At 46.5% G+C, this 22,191-nt stretch overlaps 2 protein-coding genes across 3 annotated transcripts; one reads left to right on the plus strand and one right to left on the minus strand.

The window, feature by feature from the left end:
* Positions 1 to 26: 26 nt before the first annotated feature.
* On the minus strand, positions 27 to 18,046 carry cdk17 (cyclin dependent kinase 17). Of its 2 annotated transcripts, none has more exons than XM_067234209.1 (17): positions 17,730 to 18,046; positions 10,890 to 11,038; positions 9,564 to 9,728; positions 8,636 to 8,769; positions 6,087 to 6,212; positions 5,166 to 5,222; positions 4,554 to 4,668; positions 4,040 to 4,134; positions 3,883 to 3,945; positions 3,567 to 3,690; positions 3,290 to 3,410; positions 2,905 to 3,002; positions 2,675 to 2,780; positions 2,038 to 2,080; positions 1,668 to 1,758; positions 1,397 to 1,474; positions 27 to 1,293 (listed from the first exon to the last, which is right to left on the minus strand). In XM_067234209.1, the coding sequence occupies exons 2-17, from the start codon at positions 11,014 to 11,016 to the stop codon at positions 1,256 to 1,258; spliced, it is 1,581 nt and encodes a 526-aa protein (XP_067090310.1). In that variant the 5' UTR covers positions 11,017 to 11,038; positions 17,730 to 18,046; the 3' UTR covers positions 27 to 1,255. The 2 variants fall into 2 exon arrangements, with proteins under 2 accessions (XP_067090310.1, XP_067090309.1); XM_067234208.1 differs by having other exon boundaries at positions 10,884 to 11,038.
* A 1,649-nt stretch (positions 18,047 to 19,695) lies between these two features.
* On the plus strand, positions 19,696 to 22,189 carry ucmab (upper zone of growth plate and cartilage matrix associated b). Its single transcript, XM_067234188.1, is given in 5 exon segments — positions 19,696 to 19,750; positions 19,970 to 20,038; positions 20,139 to 20,234; positions 21,899 to 21,997; positions 22,092 to 22,189. Coding segments are annotated over 5 exon segments (417 nt in total).
* The last annotated feature ends 2 nt before the right edge of the window (positions 22,190 to 22,191 follow it).

Raw genomic sequence — 22,191 nt, forward strand, 5'->3', positions numbered from 1 at the left:
TTATTACACCATATCCATGTTTTAGTTTTTCAACTTCAGTTTAATTTTCTTTTCTCTGAAAAAAATCAAGCTCATACAGAGGGCATTCCCAACGAGATGCCACACCAAGAACAATTATCCACAAATAAAGTTAAGGAATATCATACAAAACATCTGGTAACACTGTTAAATAGACACTGTGACTCAGTACTGTCTTATGACAAGGAGCTGAGCACCCTAACTGGGAGTTCAGTGACTGCTTCCCCCCCCGCCACACACACACACACACACACACAGAGGGCCGGCATGCAACACACAGATGAGAAGAAAGCCAAAACAAGGAAGCATTTTACAGTTCGTAATGGAGGATGGAAAGGGCAAAAAACAAAACAAAGAACTGAACTGTAATGCACACAAGCCCGTCTGACAAACGCAGGGAACTCCACCTTGCAGCACAGCCCTGGTCATGGCCGAGGATGCGTTAGAGGAGAGGAAGTTGGCTGTGGTTGGTTAGATGTCAAGCTGTCACGGAAAAGTAGGGAGTCCGACAGCTTCCCTTAATGCCCACATCATTAAAACAATCTTATACTTCCTGGATTTTTTTCACGGTTTTTGAAACAAATATTGGAATGCCATGCCATTTTCAAACAGCCTCCCACACACAAGAATGGGAACTTTCTAAACACTGCTCCCTATGAGCGCCTGTCAGACTGGAGGTATATATAAAGGGTGTGATGCTGACGTAAGGGCCCAGATTTAGTGTCAACTGGGTTCTCCATGTTAAATAAATAGTCCAGAAATGCATCTTAGGAGGAGCACATCAGTGTCATGGCACCAATACCCAAACTTTCAGAGCTGTTACTGATGCCCACCCCTGTCTTACACACACGCAGTTAAAAGGAAACTAGGAGGTGGAAAGTCATGGAACCGATGACAAAATAAAATCACCAAAATAAACACTTCAATTTGTTTTTAAATCTATACACATTGCATGTTTTCTTTAAAGTGACTAAGCCAGTTAGAATCTAGACAGTAGTTGTTCTTTTTTAGCAGCAAATTCACCTCCCAATAAATATAAAATGTACTGGAGTATAAATGTCTCATTTTGGGCCATTTTCTTTGCGCTGACAGTCCCAGAGGCCCGGGTGTGGAGGGGGTCTGGGGTGTGGGGGGGTCAGGGTATGTGAGTTGTGCCCAGCCCGCCCCGACATCCACCTTTAGGGAGCCGTCTGGGTAAGTCTCAACAGCTCTGCTCCACACAAGAGTTAGACCAGACCTAAAAGAGCATGCTTTGCCTTCTGTTCTTGCCGTTGCCTGCAGGGACAAGACACAAAACAACAACAAAAGAAAAATTACAATTCATTTTGTGGGTGTGTGGAAAACGGTGGTGCCAATGCTGGACCCTGGAGAAGCTTACCTGATTCAGGGTAGGAGGAATTCCTGTATCCAGGATCTTTCTGCAGTTGGACCTCCTTCAGTGTAAATATGGATATGCCTGCCATAAGGACACACACAAGGACGCAGACATGCACCCACACACACACACACACACCAAGTTAAGCAGGAGATGGAACACCAAAACACAGCTAAAACACACCAAACTTGAGTGTGTGTGTGTGTGTGTATTTGCCGAACAGTAACTACAGTTTGCCAAGTGAGTACAGTGCTGTAGCCATGTCATCACTCACTCTCTGGCAGTGTATGCACGCGAGGCCCAAGGTTCCTGAAGTAGGGCTGCCTCATTGCCTCATCTGCAGAAATCCTCTTCTTGGACTCGTACTGGGAGAGAAGACAAACACACTATGAGGCGATGCCTTCCTTCTTGGAGCCGCGTCAAACAAAGAATATGAATGTTTGTGTGTGCTTTTCTATTGTATCCCAGGCCAGGGAACAGTTCCTTATGAGTGTTTAAGGAGGTGATGCCACTTGTCCAGTGAGAGCTCTATAACGCTTCCTTATATTTGGGTGAACAAAACAGCCTTTTGTTTAGCAAATGTGTGCATCATACTGTCTGATTTGAACCCCATGGTAATGACTGTGAGGTGTAGTGGAGCTCACTCGGAGGAAGGACATCAACAATTCAATGCCGTCTGTGTCCAACCTGAGCAGAAAGAAGGAGAGGGAGAGACAGAGACACAGTCAGAGAGCAGAGGGTGATCAGAACAGTGGGAGGGACTGGTGTGTGGTAGCCAACTCTAGGAAGGAAATGGTCAACTGTTCCACAGGATTTCCTTACAGGAAGTGACACAGAGACCCACAAGCGCACACGCACAGCGAGTGACTAAAGTCACTAACACTTTCAAACTTGCAGAAAAGGGTGAGAAGTGATTTAAAAAGTCACTAACACAGACACACCTACTCCTATTTGACTTACTAGGGTACTGTTTAAAACAACTACATTAAGGACTCTTAGAAGTTTCTTGTACCTGGGTCTTAGACAAAAGACCTGATTCTGCCAATTGTCTTTCACAAGATAGCTGACAAAAATGTGTTGAGTGGAAGGAAAGTCGGGAACATTGAATTATTATTAGAGTTTGGCTCAGTCTTCTTTTAGTACATACCTTTTTACCATATTTTTACTGGTCTACTTTGGTCTACCTGTGTTTATACACAGGGTGAAATTAAACAGTGTGGAATTGGACAAAGTTCGCTTCGAATTCCATGACAATAGCTGTTGCTGGAAATCACTTCCTACCTGGGTGCATGGTTGATGAGGGGCTGGGGTTTGTACTTGGGGAACTTGTAGGACTTGAACTCTTCTATAGAGGAGATTCCTGGCCAGGTTTCCTCCATGGGAGTACCTGCAGGCAAAATATTCATATCACCCTAAGCAAATGGGTTCCATCACAGATGTTACTGGTTCATAAAATCAATGCAAAGTAATCGAAAGGCCGTGTTTGCTTGCCACCAGGGGGCAACACTCACCCAGCAGCCGGAAAATGAGGTGAAGCTCATCCTCCACTGTGGAGCCAGGGAACAGGGGCCTGCCGGCAGCCATCTCATAGAATATACAGCCCACCCCCCTAGAGAGCGGAGCAGAGCAGAGCAGAGGAGGACCGGTCACACAGGCTGAAGTCACTTAATATGCTAATTCAATGGACAATAGCCACTCTGCATAATTACCCTACTCGTGTGCCCACTGCCCACGACAGCAAGGCAAATGAAGAGCTATGGACTAGTAACTTAAAACCAAAATGGACCCTAAAATGCATGAATACATTTTCATCTCAACACGAAGCGACTTGCTTTTCGCATAAATCTTGCAGGCCTAAACATGAAGCGGAGTTCTAGGTTCCACAGGCCCACTCACCACAGGTCTATCTGTGTGGAGTACTCGGAGGAACCCAGGAGGACGTCTGGCGGTCGGTACCACAGCGTCACCACCTCGTTGGAGTAGGTCTTAGTGGGGACAGATTTGGCCCGAGCCAGACCTGGGATAACACGCATGAACAAAGGTCAAAGGTCATATATACCCACACTCACCATAGGCCCACATGGTGAACTTTCTCCACAATAGCCATCTGCTTTTCAGACTAAGTGTTTTTAAAGGGTAAAACGCCTACAAATGGTTTGAATCTTTCTCCTACCAAAGTCAGCCAGTTTGAGTTCCCCTCTGTCATTGATGAGAAGGTTCTGAGGCTTCAAGTCTCTGTGGAGAACTTTCCGTTTATGACAGTACGCCAGGCCTCTCAGGATTTGGAACAGAAAAATCTGCAACGAAACAAACATTGTTCATTTACTAATGTTCCTCCGGGTTCATTAATCTGAAAATGTCAAAGAAACAGGTAAATGTTTCGGAAAGTGAGGCGGGATTCATTCCATGGTTCTGTGAGATGATGTACCATACTTGGCCAGCAGAGGGCAGCTTTAGGGGAAGGAGGCTGAGGGAGGTAACAGGCTCACCTTAACGTTCTGCATGCTCAGGATGTTCCCGCAGTCGTCCATGTACTGCTTCAGGTCCTTGTCCTACGGAAAGGGAGGAGGCGGTATGAATATGAAGTAATCATGGCTTAACTGATAAAGACCCTCCTGAGAAAAGTGGCAGTTGGTCTTCTCTTACCAGGTACTCAAAGACCAGTGTCAGGGATTTGTCCGTGTGGATGATGTCATGCAGTGTCACTATGTTGGCGTGCTTCAGGTCCTTCAGTAGAGACACTGTGCGGTAAGATGGAGAAACAGGTTAGATAAACTATCCATCAGCATGTTAAAAAAATATATAACAATATATTTTTCATGTGTATTCAACAGATCAGGTGCATGTGGTAGGTACCAACTGAAGAGTATGCTGATAGTCAATGTTTTATAGCCTATCATTTTACAATGCCCTAATTGGGTAACAGATGGTCTACGGACAACAAATGGACTAGAAAGCTGACTCTACCATCTGAGCTACAAAGTAAACAATACAGACTTGTACGTTAGGATTGCGCTGTAAAGCCCCCCCCCCCCCCCTCCCCCCCCAAAAACGTGCGAAAGCAGCATAAGTGGTGAGTAAGCTGCGGTAATGGGGAAAGAAAAGGATGTGTTTATGTGTGAGGATGGTGCGTTTCCTGGGTCGGCCTCGGGGCGCTCACCCTCTCGTATGGCGGTGCAGGGCGCTCCTTCCTCATGCTCCAGGCGGATCTCCTTCAGGGCCACCAGGTTGTCCGTTAGTTTACTCCTGCCCTTGAAGACCGTGGCGTACGTCCCCTGGGGAGGAGGAATCATAACAAGAAAAAAATATTTACGCCACACAAAGAGAAAACCACTTATAGTGCTTTACATTTAATTAAAACAAATGTTCCCTTAAGACACAAACAAGTGCAATTTAATTGATTGTTTCACTTAATTAAAATCAATCAGGAATAAAAAAGGAATTTTAACATCAATAAAAATGGAATGCAATTGGCACACTTTAATTTGAATATAAACTGATGTGATTTGAAAGCTGACAGATACTACAAGAGAGGAATGAGAGGGGATGGTCTACACTGCCGTACATGTGTTCAGAAAGCTGAGGCGATGGGGTCATGGGGTCAAGGTGTACCTGAACTTGGTGACCAAGTGAAGGGGAATGTTTGTGGTGTGTGTGTGTTCTAATAGCTTGTCTAATCAATGGCCATGAGACCATCAGCAGCTGTAGTCCTTGAGATACTGGGAGAGGGAGACCTGGAGAGATATGGGAGAAACAGAACAAACAGACGCACCTCCCCGAGCTTGTCCAGTTTGATGTAGGTCTCTAGCTTCCCAAATCCAATTTCCGACTGAAAGAGAAGAGCAAACAGCCTTAATGAGATTCTTGTCGTCATTAGCACTAACACACAATTCTCCCAATCCTTCTGACAGCCACAGATTTGGACGATATGCATACACCCCCCTCGACCCCCCGTTCCCACACACTTCCTGTGTGACGGGCACAAGCCAGGGCTAGCTTCCTCCGACTGAACCATTGGGCTTTTGTGGTGTGTTTTGTCGTCCGTATTGTCGGCATGTGTGCAACCAAATAAGTGGTGTGAGTGTGTGATGGGGGATGCATGTGATTTGACCTAACAGTGCTCGCCACTGTTCCTCACAGACTCATAAACACCCCCACCACGTTGCACCATCCTCCAGTCTGCTGACACGGGCTGTCCTGGGGCCCAGCGTAGACAGAGGCTGAGAGACAGAGACTGTCCAGGGGAGAAGCATGGGACTTCTCTCTGCCTCTCCTCCACTGTCCTTGGAACAAAACCCTGTACGTTCTTCCCCCTTTATGTATGGGAGTCAGGTGGCTGAGGCTAGTAATCACAAGGTCGCTGGTTCGATTCCCGGCTGTGTCAAAAAAGACGTTGTGTCCTTGGGCAAGGCACTTCACCCTACTTGCCTTGAGGGGGGGGGATGTCCCTGTTCTTAATGTAAGTCGTTCTGGATAAGAGCGTCTGCTAAATGACTAAATGTAAATGTATACAAGATCTGTAATTTTCTACATACTCCTGGCCTTTCTCAAGTCTCTCTGGTTCCTGTTTCCTTCATGTCATCTCCTTTTTTTGTATTTTAAATATGAATGTTTGTGAGTGGGTGTATTTATGAGTGTGTTTTCCTGTGTGTGCCCACGTGTGTGTGTTTGAGTAAGTGTGCCTGTGTCTCACCAGGGAGGCTCTGCGGGAGCGGCGACTGAGCGGCTGGTCGAAGGACGGGCTGGTGAGCTGCAGCTTCTCCAGGTAGCCATCAGGTATCCTGATGTCGGCTGGTAGGGACAGACGCTTATTCAGGTCCTACACACACACACACACACACACACACAACATACTGTAAACCTTGGACTAACAATTTAAACCACTAGTAACCAGAGTAAGCTCAAAAGAAATAGTTAAAGACCCTCAACAAAATGGTGGACACCTTGGATAAACACACCCATGTTGATCATTGCCCCCCTTTACAAAGTCTGCTTTAGACTCCATTAGCCAGCAGTGTAAGCCAGAGTACAGTGTGTGTTTATATACATAATGAAGGGTGACCATGGGGTTCTTTAACAAAGTGGGGATAAGTCTTTCCCAGAGAAGTCCAACACCATAAGCCTGAGATGTTACATAAAATCACAAACACACACAGCCTGGATTCTTCCCATCATGCATTTCGTCCATTTGTCAGATTACCGTTAATCCTTCCCACTCAGGCTGCTTTAAATCCCTTCTGAGGTAATGGTGGAGTAACACTGGAAACAAGACTTTGTGCAAGACTGGACTTTCCACTTCCTGTCACTTTTGGGGTCTAATGGCGATTTGTGACCGAGCAGCATTGATTTGCGCAACCTCAGTCTGAACCCTAAATTTGTTTTTGTCTGTCTGTGGCTATGACCTCCTGGTTCTGCAGAGGTCCAATCTAAGCCAGAAGGATTATTAGTTCAGCTGGTGCACCATGTTCGTGGAGTAGCTATGTTCGTGGAGTAGCTAGCTAGCTAGCTAGCTTTGTGATCAGGCTACTTCCTGGCTGCTGTCACATCCTATCACAGCTTTTAACAGGGAGACCATGTGCTGTGCCAGGATTGGATATGGTGGGGTGCCACCAGTCAGCTGACCCATGACACCCCCTACCCCACCCAATCGTATCCAGTTGTCCAATCAGTCTCTCTTAATCTGGTACAACAGGCCCATCTGGAACGTATTACAGTTAATCCCTGTGATATAACCCCAAAATAACCCTGGGTCCTTTATTCACCGGATGGGGCAATACCTGACCACAAAGAGAGAACAGCTCTGTCAAGGGAATTCCTGAAACACACACCTCTCTGACCACATCACATTGTCTACAAACATTGTCTTTAGCACAGAATAAGAGAGAAAAACCCCCACTGATGCTACAATGCTGCCGGTAGCCAATCAAACTGCTCATAGAAGCGTGCACACATACAAACATCTTATTTGGTTGCACACATGCAACCTTTACACAGGTTTGAGGGTATGGCTCAGTGGTTAGAGCATTTGACTGCAGATCACGTGTTGAAAACCCCCCTGTGGTGTGGCATCTGTGTTCTTATCACACACGACAAACACAGTTTATGTTTGTACAAACACAATTTATGTGTGTACAAACACAATTGATGTGTGTACAAACACAATTGATGTGTGTGTGTGTGTGTGCGCAGACAGGCAGCGTCTGGTTAGTGTATTATAAAACAGCCACAGGAAACATAGGGTAAGTGCTCTGAATAACAGCTATAGAGACCACGAGAAAGAGTGAGAAAGAGTGGAGGGAGCAAAAAGAGCAAGGGGGGGGATACTGTCTGGGGAAACGTATCATGAGTGTGTAACCCCCACTGAATAAGAAACCGTTTTGTTCTATTTTTATATATCTGATGAACACTTGGTCTTTTGATTGTTGCCACTGGGACTGCAGGCAAGTCCCCAGGGACCTATGACCAAAACAACCAATAAACCCAGTTGGGGGGTGGGGATTGGGAAGGGGCCTAGTTATCCAATCACAAGACCTTGTCTCTGGTGATTTCACAGCAGGTAGCAGAGTACATGCAGGGGCATTTAACCAGCGCCGCACCAGCTAATACATCAGCACCCAATCAGAAACACAATTTACACTTCATTATATGATCCACTGTCTATACCCTGATACCCCTAACTACATTTGTTAACCTAATTTAATACCAGGAGGTCAGTTGGAGTGAATTGTCAAGAAGCAGTGTTTGATTTTCACTCTTCTGTGATTGTGTTGGTGCTGTGCATGACTGGTGTGCCAAGTTTCCTTTCCTCTGCATTTGTGCCTCAATCATGTTCTACAACACAAACGCTATTCAACACCAAACAGTCTTTGGTGAACAGCTTAGGCGAAGCTCACAAACAGACACACACACACACACACACACAGAGATAGTTTAACGAGGCAGATGAGGACATAACATGATGTGCTGGAACACACACGTGGAGATTACGTGGGAGGTTAAGGATGAAATCTACTCTGGAAGTTCCGTCTGGGGAAGTCACATAGCCCTGCCCGACACTGCCTACTTCCCTCTGATGCTACAGGTTCCTCACTTAACCAGGAAGCATGACTCTATAACACAGTGGATGTGCAATGAGAGCATCGGGTACACAGATGAATGGAGCCATTTGTCCCATCAAACCGGTGTGAAGGAATAAAGTAGGGAGGGATGGATGGTGGTGTTTGGGGGGTGGGGGTGTCTCACCTCCATGGAGATCCGTCTGTTGCCCCGGTTCCGGAGACAGACACCAGTCGGAGACTGGACCTCATCCGAGGATGTCCCAGAGGCCTGGTCACTCTCGCCGTCAGAACCCATCTTTAGGTTTTCGTGGACAATGTCTGATGAGAAGAGGCACAGAGAGAGGAGGGAGCAAGGAGTGAGAAGGGGGGGGAGGAGAGAGTTCAAAGAGCATGAAAAAGGAAAGAGAGAGAGGGAGAGACAGATGTGAGGAGAAACAGGGATGGAAAGAGTTAATAAGAGAGTTAAAGAGAAGAGACATAAGGAGACGGTAAGAATGGCAGAAAGAGAGAAAGAGGACGAGGGAGATGGACAGACAGAGAGAAAGACAAGAGGACACAGGCAGACAGACAGACAGACAGGCTGGCTGGCAGTCAGGCAGAGGCAGACAGGCAGGCAGGCAGAGAGAGAAAGGGAAGACCCAGAGAGGGGAGGACACTGGAAACATCAGGGAGTGGCTGCTTTCTCAGCACCCTTGACGACAGCCATTTTGGAACGATGGAAAGAACAACATTCCCTCACTGTTTTACGGGCCCCTCCGATCTTATCATGCTTTGCCTCTACGCAGCTGGTCATATCATCAGATGTCTGTCATTAGTATAATCCCTGACAACACTGACTAACTGGAAGGGAAAACGGGACATATCCAGTGCATGGGAGTGCATGCAGCAAGACACAGACATACAAAGTGCATTTGCCAAAATAGTGAATATGCATTTACATGCAAAACACATCGATCCATGCGCGCGTCTGTGTAAAGGGGCTTGCGTATTTAAACGTGTGTGTGTGAATGCGCTGCATGTGCGTGGGTGCATCTTTACATGTCGTACGTGTTCAGAGAGGGGGCGAGCATGACTGGGTGTGGGGAGGGCGTACGTGCGTGTACGTGTCTCACCGAGGCGACTGCCGTTGCGTGGCATGGCCATCAGGGAGCCTAGGCCTCCCCCGATGGCGCTCTGAGGCCTGCGGAGGGGGGGCTTCTTAAAGGACCCCGTGTACTGGTGCAGGAAGGAGTGGACGCTGTGGGCGGTTGGGGGGCGCCCGTTCCTCACGATGGGCTCTGAGAGGGGGAGAGAGTCACAACACTCAAATTCTCACATTCTCAAATGATCTATGGTAATAGGTCAACATCTGAATAAACCTTTCTGCTGTATGGATGTGAACTTAAAGTGAAAGGGAGATGAGACGTTGTTTACAGAACAATAGTTCAAATAAAGGAGCTAGGAGGGGATTAAAAAAAAGGAAACATTGTTGAGAGCCATGTGATGTACACAAATGACATGTGCACTGTGCTTACGAGGTAGTGGAAACACACACACACACACACACACACGCATTCTCTCTCTCTTTCTCCTCCATCCAGGGGTAAAGTTAGCGCCTGATGCCGCCGTCTCTTATCTCTGTCCTGTAGTGGAGGCTGCAGCTGGACTGGGGATGAGTTGCATAATCCGATCAGGACCAGAATTCATCCCAATCACGGAGTTGAGATCTCATGTGGCCACTCACTTCTGTCTCGCTCGCTCTCCCTTACTTTCTGTCTCTCTCCCCCCCCCTCTTCCTCCCTCACACCCTCTCTCCCTCTGTTCCACAGGCTACTGCAATTCTCTCATTGCATCACATACATAAATATCCTCTTTGGTGGTCCTCATCTCACAGAGCACAAATAACAAAAAAGTAACTGGGATGAGCTGGTTCAAAGGAAACAGTTGTAAAGAAGAGAGAGACTGTGGCTGGTACTGAGAGAGGATAGGAGGAGGAGAGAAATTTGGTTTCTGGAGTCATCGATCCAAGTCACCGTGGCACCATGTCATGGAAACTCTGGAATGTTGTAGACCCTGAGCACCATAGCAACGCCACAGCAGCCAGCGAAACACTCTTACTGCAGCCTCCTAGGAATATCAGCTTAAACATAACTACCCCGGTTATAATGTTAATGTTTAGATGCCTCGCAGAAAAAACCTTGGATGCACTCAGCACTAAATGATGTCATAACCACAACATTTGAGTATGCAAAACATGTAAGCTATCCGAGCGTGCGTGTGTGCATCTGATATCGTTTCTGATCTATGGTCAAGTGTAAAGCCCTTTGTGACATTAGTTGTGTAAAAAAAAAAAAAAAAAAAAAAAAGGTTATACAAATAGAAGTTTGAATTGATTAGAATAAACACACGCAAAACTCAGTCAAACCCAAGCCCGCACATCCACACAAACACACCCTCACCGCTGTCCTTCAAGCCGTTCTCCTCGATGGTCATCTGCTCGGCTAGCTCAGACAGGGACTCGTCGATGGTCTGGCTTCCCCTCAGGGTCTGGGAGAGGCGCCGCTTGAACCTCTTCATCTTCTCCATGGAGCTCTCAGGCAGGGGAGGCCTGGAGAGGAACACACACACACACACACAGACACACACACACATGTAAAGCCGGTAGACAGAACACACACAAACATATTGAAAAAACTATCGACTAAATAACTTTGAATATCAAACATGAATTTAGCACACAACACAAACAAGGAAAAATCCTCTCTCTTTTCTGGTGGACGCTAGCAACCTTTTTGTATCTTAGGTGTCAATGCCCCGTGGCCTGTCAAAGCATGTGAAGGAAGATGAATTTGGTCTGGGAAACTCTCGACATTATATTTGTCACGTAGGGAGGTCTGAGCACAGAACAGGTCCCAACATATTATTGGGTGCGTCCTCTAATGAACACTCAAGCAACAATAAAGAGTTTAACCGCCGAGCACACCTAATCCTAATCCCACATGTAGAGTACAAACAGGAACAAAGACATGACGCCATTACAAAATGGCTGACCTGAGCCACTGAGTCTCTCTCTTTCTATAAAAAAAAGCATACATGGTCATTAGATACTGTACTTTCCCCTGTCTGAGAAGCTGATGTGTTGGTGAGGTGTGGTGTGGTGTACGGGAGGAGAGAGAGACTGGTTGTATGGAATGGAGAGAGAGAGAGAGAGACAGAGAGAGAGAGACAGAGAGAGAGAGACAGAGAGAGAGACAGAGAGAGAGAGAGAGAGAGAGAGAGAGAGAGAGAGAGAGAGAGAGAGAGAGAGAGAGAGAGAGAGAGAGAGAGAGAGAGAGAGAGAGAGAGAGAGAGAGAGAGAGAGAGAGAGAGAGAGAGAGAGAGAGAGAGACTGGTTGTATGTATGGAGGAGAGAGAGAGACTGGTTGTATGTATGGAGGAGAGAGGCAGCCAGAGCCACTGGTACATGAAATGGGAACACGGACAGTAAACCAGAGGGGGATTTATGGTTGAATGGAGGAGGGACTAACGTGGGCAGCACCCGGTTCACGTCGCATTCCAACTGCATTCAGTGTGTGTGTGTGTGTGTGTGTGTGTGTGTGTGTGTGTGTGTGTGTGTGTGTGTGTGTGTGTGTGTGTGTGTGTGTGAGAATGTGAATATGAGTAGACGTGTGAGAAAGACTGTTTAGCATGTGTGTGGGTGTGAGAGAGTTCTTTCTGTGTGCATGTTTGCGCATGTGAGAGAAAGAAGGAGAGGAACAGACAGAACGAGAGTGGGCGAGAGAGTCGAGGTGGCGAGCAAACGGGACAAAGAGGCAGAGCGGAAGGAAGTGACTGATGTGGTTATCAGGAAGAGACTCTGCCCTCACTGACACGATCACTACCACTGCAATATCACAGATCCCAGCATGCAGTGTGTGTGTGTGTGTGTTTTGCTGGTGACTAACAGTAGACATGAACACACATGTCTAGGCCCTGAGGGCCTGCTGTCAAAACTCCAATCTTTGTCTGTCAGGCATCTTTCAAATCTTACGAAACTAAAACAGAAAAATCCACATGTCAAACACGTCACATATACGGTGCTGCGGTGAACAAAAGGTTTAGGAGGTAAGCGTGAAAGCCATTCATAAAAACCATTCACTCCTCACATTGGATCTTCTTTCATTCAGATCCAGTGTAGTCATGTCTTCTCTACTTTGCGGTCTACAAATACATTACAGAATGCGTCAGGCCGGTTACAACACTGACGCGGTGTTTCCGTGGATACTATGACTCTTTAACCATGTTTCACAGGAGCAAGCCAGGAACGCAGAGGAGAATTTCTGTCACAAGATTCCACAAGTGAGAAATTGCTACGGGAGAGGGTGTGTGTGTCTCACAGTGTTTTGTGAGACACACGACACACAAACCCCCCGCCCCCCCTGTAAGTAGGCCGCTCTGTGCTGAGCTATACACCTACTGGGGGGGACGACGCTTATATGATCTGTTGCGGGGCAACCCCAGCTGCTTTTTCCATAGCAAAATGCAAATCGCAGTATGGAGACTGAGAATATCCTCTCCGTCTCCCCTTATCAAGATACACAAACACACACACACAGGCAGCCAGCCATCCTTACACATCTCTACTCTCCATGCCTTACCCTCATGGACAAGCTATGACCACTCCAGCTGTATGTTCAATTGCGTTTTCCACATCAGCGTGCCTGGCGAGGACGGTGAAGGGAAGAACAGGGTGAGGATAAAAGTATAGGGCGAGCGAGCCTTAGGGAGATGGAAGATCCCAAAACAAGACAACGAGGGCGCTGGAGATGGAGATTCTACGCTGGGGTGTTGATGCCATGAGGCATGCATGCGCGTCGCACACGCAGTCACTGTCTTTTCCCCACCATAGCCCCTAGTGCATAGAAACTGTGCTAATTAAGGGGTGGGAGAAGGGAGGGGGGTGCGGCTAGAGGATGACCCATCTCCCCCCCAGTGCCAGGGACCCAGGACAGTAGTGTATATAGCCTACCCTTCACCATGGGCCTCGAGGCTTGTCCCACTTCTGCTTCGGCGGGTTAAGTCACGTGACCACCGCTGTCACCGCCATGGGGCCGGGAGAGGCCCCCCCCCATGGACAACAGGAAGAACCCCCCTGACGCTGTGACTCCACACAGCGTCAGGGGGGTTCGACCCCCGTACGCCATGGCTTGGCGGAAAACACAATGTGTGGGTCGGGAGCTTTCGTTAATGCCAAACAACCCCCCACATCACCTCTGTCCCATCTCTACCTTCTTACCCAAACCCTTCCCCACCCCCCTCTTCTTCAACAAGCGGCCAATGGGAGCTGGCGCTGGGGACAGAGAGAGAGAGAACAAGTGCGTCAGTTGGCATGATTCACGAGTGAGCTCAGCCTTGTGTTTTCTAAAGAGCAGCCTGCTCTCACCCTGGCCAAGACAATGAGGACATGGGGGAAGAAGCTGGCTGCTCCATTATGAGGACGTTACATAAGGCTAGCACTGCGAGTAGGGAAAAGAAGGCTTTCTGTCAAGACATAGGAACATAGGTGGTTAGGTGAAGCTACGCTGAGCATGGATGGATGGAGAGAGAGGGAGAGGGAGAGGGAGAGGGAGAGGGAGAGGGAGAGGGAGAGGGAGAGGGAGAGGGAGAGGGAGAGGGAGAGGGAGAGAGAGAGAGAGACTCTAACTGTCAAAACACAAGCTTCTGCAAGACAAGAGGCACAAAAGCCATCGCTGCTTTTTCCCCTCCCTCACTTTGCGTTCGCCCTTTTATCTCCCTCTCCTCCATCCTCCACTTGCCATCCGTCCTTACTCATCAGGCGGCCTCGGCCGGCGCCGGCAGCGCCGTGCTGACAGGCGAGTTGAGGGTGATGACAGGGCCTGGAGCCTAAGACGTTGACAGAAACGCCAACGATGCCGGACACTGAAGGACGCCATGGTAACGGGGCTCTGTGAGTGACAGGAGGAGGCGGGTGTCTCTCTCTCTCCCAGCCCCTCATTATGACCAGGTACCCAGGCCAGGTTGGGTGGTCAGCCCATCTCTAACCAGCCGGAGGAACTTGGTTCAATACTGCAGGGGACCATCTATATGGTATGCCTTGAAGAATCAATAGCTTTATTTACTTCCACTTTATGATAAGACATTAGCTCCCAGTATCCAGTTCACGGGGGGATACCATGCTACTTTTGGATCAATGGGACTACATAGGATTTGTTCGATTGGTGCCCTATAGGCTGTGGTGTTTGGTGGCGGTCTCTTACGATGCAGCAAATAATGTTAGATTGGCAGGATGTCAGCAGATCCAGGTTTTCCGATGTGATCTGTGAATCAGCTGTGTGATTGTGTTCCCTGTCGATGGAGGCGATGCTGTTGTTCGGCTCACAATGGGGGATAATGAGCCAGGAGCGGGCTCATCACTGCTGACCCTGGCTACAGTCACTCAACCCTACACACACTGCACACTACAGGGTGCTACACACACTGCACACATGAGAAATTAGCATCGAAGAGAGCCCCGATTAGCCTCTCCTACACACAAACACACACACCTCGCAGCCTTTCATATCTGTCAACCACAAGAGCAGATCAGCTTTCCTTGTCTGAGGGCTAGGTAAGATACAGGCAGGTTATCAGGAAGATCAGAAGGAAAACAGCTAGATAATCTGACCACCGAACACAAATATTATTCTGCAAGCAGGGGTGTATCATTACGCAGTGAAGCAGTGAGTCCTCAAACAAGAATTTCTTTGATTCAATGCTATTCCCTGATTTGCCAAAGGAAGCTTTAGGAATTTAAGAAGGAGAGGGTTATATTTTTGTGAAAGACTAGAGGGTTAGAAATGAAATGAGATTGTTGATGGGGTGAATAATACCACAGTGAGAGGATGCCAAGACTGGAACTGACTCGGAACACATTCATCAGTATTTCTGTGAGGGCTGTACCCTTAACACTTGGAATAATTGAACAGAAAACCTGTTGAGTCACGCAGAAGAGGCTTCTACTAATGAACTAAACCACACTTGGACTTTGAGTTGTGGTATTTATGCAACAGCTTGCTAAGTATTTAATTACAACAATGACCACAAAAGCCAAAATTGTTTTTTGTTTTTTATATAATATTGCAAAACACAATAGAAGCTATGAATAGTGTTAATGAACAGTACGCTACACGTTCTAGATTATTTTTTGGCAACTTTTCTTCAACTGGCAAAGCTGACTCATGACTGTGTAGTCTAGAATGTAAATTTTTCCACATTAGGGTTATGAAACCTCTTCTCCACCAGCTGACCCTGTGACCCCGGTGTGGCTACTGTACGCAGGGACTTCCAGATTCATACTGACTGGAAGCCCAAGTTAGACTGGAGGCAGCTAACATTTGTTGTGTGAGGCTGCAGGGATCTGCTTTTGGGTGCCTGGTGCCAGAATGCTTATGCTAATCAAGTACAGAAGGAGGAAGAGTTTGTATTCGTGGCTATGTATAGACGGGAGTGGTGGCTGTGGCAGCAGCTGCTTCCCCAGGGAAAGGTGACACATTACCCTTCAAGCCAGTTGCCCTTGGACTGCCGGTTAAACATGAGACCCTGCCCTGCCCTGCCCCCCCCCCCCCCCACACACACACACACACACACACACATATACACACATACACACGCGCAAGATAAATTACTGGCTTGCATATGCAGGACAAATAAAATAAAGAATAATAATGCTTTAAATGAGCAGAACCTTTGTTCCAAAGCAACATATAACCCAGGGGGTGGAGTTGAACCTGCAACTTCTTGATCTGCAGTCAAGTGCTCGAACAACTAGAGCTATACCCTCCACTAGAATAGATATGTCCAGATGACCTGATACCAGAATGATGAAAGCGCAAACCACTAAATACACACCCGTATCTTATACACTGGCCCTCATGGGATCCGAGCCGCGTGGCTACAGCTGTTTCTCGCTGGGTCAGGTTACTCTGACACCATTATCCCCACGGTCCTCACCAAGGAGATTCTCCTGCGTGAAACAGACCCACAAGGCACACGTGGCTCAGTTTCAGGCCCCACGAGCCACCCAACAATCCTTTCACCCCAAGCCAGATACCACCAGGGTCCATAAGGACCCAACACCCCCCTCCCTCATTTCCTGTCCAATGGGACAAAGCAAAAGAAAAACAGGCAGGTCAGCTCATAAGCATTCAAGACACAGCTCATCAACATACTGCTTACAGCCATGCAGGAAATGAGAGGATCTATTCCCAGTGGCTACCATGGTGTATTATTGATTACTACAACTCACTCACTGGCATCATTAGAACCCAGCAGCAACAGTCTGGAAACGAGTTTATAACAGAAGTAAAACAATCGTTAATAATATCAATGTGACCATAAGCTCCAGGCTAGATGCGCTTTTGATGAATGAAGTCTCTGTGTTAAGAAACATCCCAAACACACACACACACACACGTCAGTGTTATTCAAACTCCCCCTAAGAACAATGATGCCTTCCTGCAGAACATCCTGCCAAGTACCCTTCACTGACTCATTCACATGGACACAAACACACAAAGATTGTTTAAACAAGTTAACTGCCGTCTAACAGCAACTAGCAGGACGAAAAGAATGCCAAGAGAACGACCGTGATCGTTGAAACCACAGACATGCTCCTCTAGTCTTAATCCACAGGGTCTGTCTCACTAGTGTATATGATGCAAAGAAATTGCTCCACACAATGTGACCACAACAAACCCTTCATAGCATTGAATTTCGATGTTGGTATGACGCTACTGCAGATAACCAAAGCTGACATTTGAAAAACATTCTAAGACGCACAACAAGGCTGTTTTAGAGCAGCATCGCCTAGTTTATGTAAAATATAACAAATGACTCGAGCGAATACTAAAATGTGGGTCAATGGATTTTGGGTTTCACATCCAACATTTAAAAAAGATGGCACAGCCTGTAGGTTCACAAAACAATTTTGACAATGTGAATGGTATGAATCGTGTGCGACGCTAAGTTGTCTTATTTTGGCAACTTTACACGGTAAAGACAAATGGCATTGGCTATAAACATAATACTTAAGTGTTTTCCCTGACAGGACGGGGCCAAATTAAAACCGTCTCCCTTATCAACAAAATACCTGCATTCAAACAAACAAACACACAGGCAAGCGCTATGAAGTAAACATTGCTACATTGTTACCCCATTTTGTGACAATGCGGGATAACAGACTGTTTCGTTTATCAACGTAGCCTGCATCAAGCCAATTGCTTCATTGCTACAATTTACAAATAAAAGTATATGGCCCTCACCAGAAACGATGAATGTTGTTTCGACCAGAGTCCCTGACCTCAGAGCTTCTTTGGAGGCCGGATGCCGTCTTTCCACCCACCGTAAAACAGGAATGCTTTGTTGTGTCGGTGTAGTACTTTCTTTTGGCGACTGTCGCGTCTAAATCCTTGGGGATAACGCTGCGGTCATTCTAAAAGACGTGTAAAGTTAGCCTCCTGGTGAAAATAAAGTAGAAGCAGCTTTCGCTTCTCGATTGGAAAACATACCAGCGTGAGAAATTGTGATGACGATAGATCGCTCGTGAGGGGTGCGAGCTGTGTGTGTGTGTAGCTAGTGACTACAGCTTGCTGACGCTGCCACCACGGCCGTGGTATCGAAATAATGCTTCGAAGTGCTTCGACGTCTGTCAACTGGGAAATAGCGCCACCCTCCTCAGCTACCATGAACACAAGACAGCCATTGTCACCCTACAGCGGCCTCTGCTGTAAACTGTAGTCTAACGTCGCCTACAGCCTTATTATACTGCGATTATTCTTGGGAAACTTCCACCAATATGATCCGAATTCTCTAATGAGTAGGCTACTTTATTATTGTCTTCTCGTAATTAAATACTGTTAGGAATATCCATTTCATGAAGTGGTACTTTAAGAGTGTGAAGGCTGTTTGGAAGTCTTATGTTCATTCCAGTATTTCTTAATAATTGTATAACTATATAAACTCTCTACATGTTGCCAATACATATAAATCACGAGTGCTATTGAACTATGTACATTTTTGCAGGCTTACAAAATGGGATAGCCAGCTGTGTATTTATTGGAAACAAGAGACAAGTATTTCCCATATTTATTTGGAAATACATACACAACACAACACTCATTTCACTATTCCTCCGACTTTCTTTGCTTCCCTGAGCGACAATCCAATACGCTCTGGATTTCTATCTGAACAATTTACACATTCACTCCAATCTGGGCGACAGCCAGAATTCAGTTGGGAAAAAACTCAAGCAAACAGAGACCTGCATATTTTCCTGAAAGAATTTCTGCAGAGCAGAGAGAGTAACCTTGTTGAAGAGGCCCATTTCACTTCCATCTGCTGTAATATATTTGACAAGTAACACAGACAACTTTGTAGAAAATCTGTCAATGCTTCCCTGAGTGTGAACTGTGTGCACATATTATTCTGATAGGTGTAACCCAAATAAATATGAATCTGCTGAGGAACACAACACAAGATCCCCCCCCCCCCCCCCCCCCCCATTTGTGACATTTCAAGAAAAGTATAACAATAAGACTTAGTTTGCCAAAACAGGAACCAAATATTTACTTAAATGAGTACTTGACTTGCTCCGTGAAACAAAGTGAGTTATGACTGATCATTTGAATTCTCCATTGCGGAAAAACCTTAATGTCGTCTCACTTTCCTTGAAAAAGCTACTCTACCCTTTCAAAACAGATATATTCTCACATGCCTCTGCTACCGTAAAAGCAGTAAGTATCTATATGTTGTCATTTTTGGTATCCTGCTTCAACTTAAGGATCAGTGGGCGCATCTGTGCTGTGCGACCATAAGGGAGGTCCATATTTCACACCTCTATCTACTTTTAAAGATGTGGCAGTGGAGGGTTAGTAAGCATCTGAAATTATCCACCAATCATGTTTTAATGTGGCATCATGGAATGGACTGCGTGTGCGGGGGAGACTGTTGATGTTTGTTGACGTTTGCGGCTGTGCTTCATCAATCCCCATAAGAACCCTCTCACCCTCCCTCCTCTCTCTCTCTCTCTCTCTCTCTCTCTCTCTCTCTCTCTCTCTCTCTCTCTCTCTCTCTCGCTGTCTCTCTCTCCCTAACAATCCAGCCATCTGAGATTTCGTCTGATCATCCATCCCAGCCCCCACCCTCAAGGGCACTCTCTCACCTTCGTGTCACTCACATCTCCTTCTCTCTGCTCCCATATCCCTCAACAGCTCAGACACAGATCTCAAGATGTCCTGGACACATGCAGCTGTGCTCCTGCTCACCGTGCTGCTGGCACTGTCCTGTGAGTCTGGTGGCAGGGGATTGTGGGATTTGGGAACAATGATGCCTCAGGGGGGTGTACGAGAGATCTTTTAGAACGACATTACCAATAATGTTTTCTGTGTTCTCTGTAAAGATAAGAGGGGTAGAGGGTGGGGGCTCAGCTTCTGCGGTACTGATACTGAACGTGAATGGATAGTTTGGTTCTTGATTTATGACCTGGTAATGTCCTCTGGCCCAGTGTCTCACGAGGCAGACAGTGTAGCAGTGCCTGATGACAAGGACACCACCAAAGCACTGGATCCACAAGGTAAGAAGATCCTCGGATCATATGTTCCATTTCACCTGCTACAGACCTCCAGCCTCCCTTCCTTAATAACAACTCCCAATGTCCACTTCCTCCTGTTCAGGTCCACTGAGGAGGATCTTCATGCCAGAGGAAGACGCTGCCAACTTCTTCCGACGACGCAGAAGAAGAGCTGTAAAGTCCCAGGATGAGATCAATGGTGAGGAACTGTGCTCTTTGAGGTATCTGTGTGGTTGCGGTTGTGGTTGACGTGGTCAATGTGTTGGTCAGTAGTGGGGTATAGTTTATAGCAGTAGATTATTTGCCCCATTCTTTGAAGTCAGACGAATATTGTCTGCACTGCAGAAGATTTGTGTATTGAGATGGCATCAGAGTCTGGCAATGTTATGTCTGAACGAACAAGTGAACCTTGTTATGACTGGATAGAGACAGAAATAGTTTTGACTATGGGAGACGGCCTTTTAACAGTAGCCTGGCCACCTCAGCTGTACCAAGTAAACTAACCTTAAACCACCTTAGACCAGACATGACCTGACCCTACCTGAGTTTAGCTGAGCAGTGGTAGCCTGTTGGAAGTAGCAGCAGGATCCACAGGTTAGCGTGGTGCATACAACTACATCCTCATGCATCATTCATCTGTTACATTCAGGGACAGGCATCTTCTACCTTTACGTGATAAATACCTCTTGTGCCTCATACTGTGTGTGGGAAAGTGATGAAAATGTCATCAGAAACATATTTGATATTACGAATGAATGTTCTGTTGTTTTGAACATCCCAGTTACAGGTAATAGCAAAGTGTGGGAATAGAGAGTTGGAATGAGTTGAAGGTTGTAATATCTGTGTAACAATTGATTAACTCAACTCTAGTCAAGTCAGATATGTGAGTAAGGAATCCAAAAGAAGAGTGACTTAGCTGTACAGAAACAGAAAGAGACAGTCAAGTGAGATAGAGCCAAGAAGAGCAGTTAGGAGCTGAATGTGGAATGTGTCAACACACAGTGGTGGGTGGGGGTTGGAGCGACAGATGGAGAGAGTGAGAGAAACTGAGATGTTTACTCTTCCGAGCCCCTAAAATCACATTTTGACCCATACGCACCACAGCCCTGCACTGCAGTGAGAGCCATTGGAGGGAAAACTGGAAGCTTAGCATGAGAACTGTTGTGTGTGTTTCATGTCATTATCCTGATAATGGCTACTGCTTGATGTGATGTTAGGCTATGATGAACGGATAACACCAGGGCACAGCGTCAGTGTGCTCCTCTCTATCTAATCAAACAAGCTGCAGATCAGACAGGCTCATGGGTTCAGAGGTAATTCAGACGTCTTGTCTAGTTGGAGACTGCAGGTACAGCTGGACTAAGTGGACCATATGTGTCCTAGGGAAACAGAAACAAGCACACACAAACAAAGGACTGGGGGTTGTTTATGACACTTTATCCCAGCACTGTACTGAAGTAACTTGTGTACAAAAGACCTAGTGATAACATCCCCATTCTGAAATAGTTGCTAGTGACTGTGATAATGACTACACATTCTAGTGTGTATCACAGGTCCCAACTATCAACCCACAAAGTAATACTGGTTGACATGGACACACTTGGAATTTCAGAGTGAGCTCATTGTGCAGGCGGAGACCTGTTCCATGAGACTCACAGGATGGCAAAGGTCACGACTCTACAGATGTGAAAGCTGCAGCTGAAAACATTTACTTTGAACACACACTAATGCCAGCCGACAGCCCGAAATGTATTTATGGAAAGTGTCTAAATAAAAGCAATCCAGGGTGTTTTAGTTTGAAGTGGTGACATATTTATTAGATTCCATAAAAGGTCTTAACCCTAACACTCTCTTTCTTCATAGCCGAACAGAGGCAGAGGCTTGCAGCTGATGAGAGGAAGAGAGAGTATCATGAAGAGCAGAGGAACGAGTTTGAAGGCTATGCTGAGGAAGAGCATGATGGTATAGTACCCAACCTGTTTACAGATTACTGATGTAGATCATAATAATAATTACACACATACTGTACTGTTACTTCTTAACATATACCTATCAGAACAAGATGAAAGGACCCGGGAGAGTACTGAGCAGTGGAGACAATTCCACTATGATGGGATGGATCCCTCCAAGTAGTACAACCGCCAGTCCATCTGAGC

The sequence above is a fragment of the Osmerus mordax genome, chromosome 4, assembly GCF_038355195.1.
Source record: "Osmerus mordax isolate fOsmMor3 chromosome 4, fOsmMor3.pri, whole genome shotgun sequence".
Classification (NCBI taxonomy): Eukaryota; Metazoa; Chordata; class Actinopteri; order Osmeriformes; family Osmeridae; genus Osmerus; species Osmerus mordax.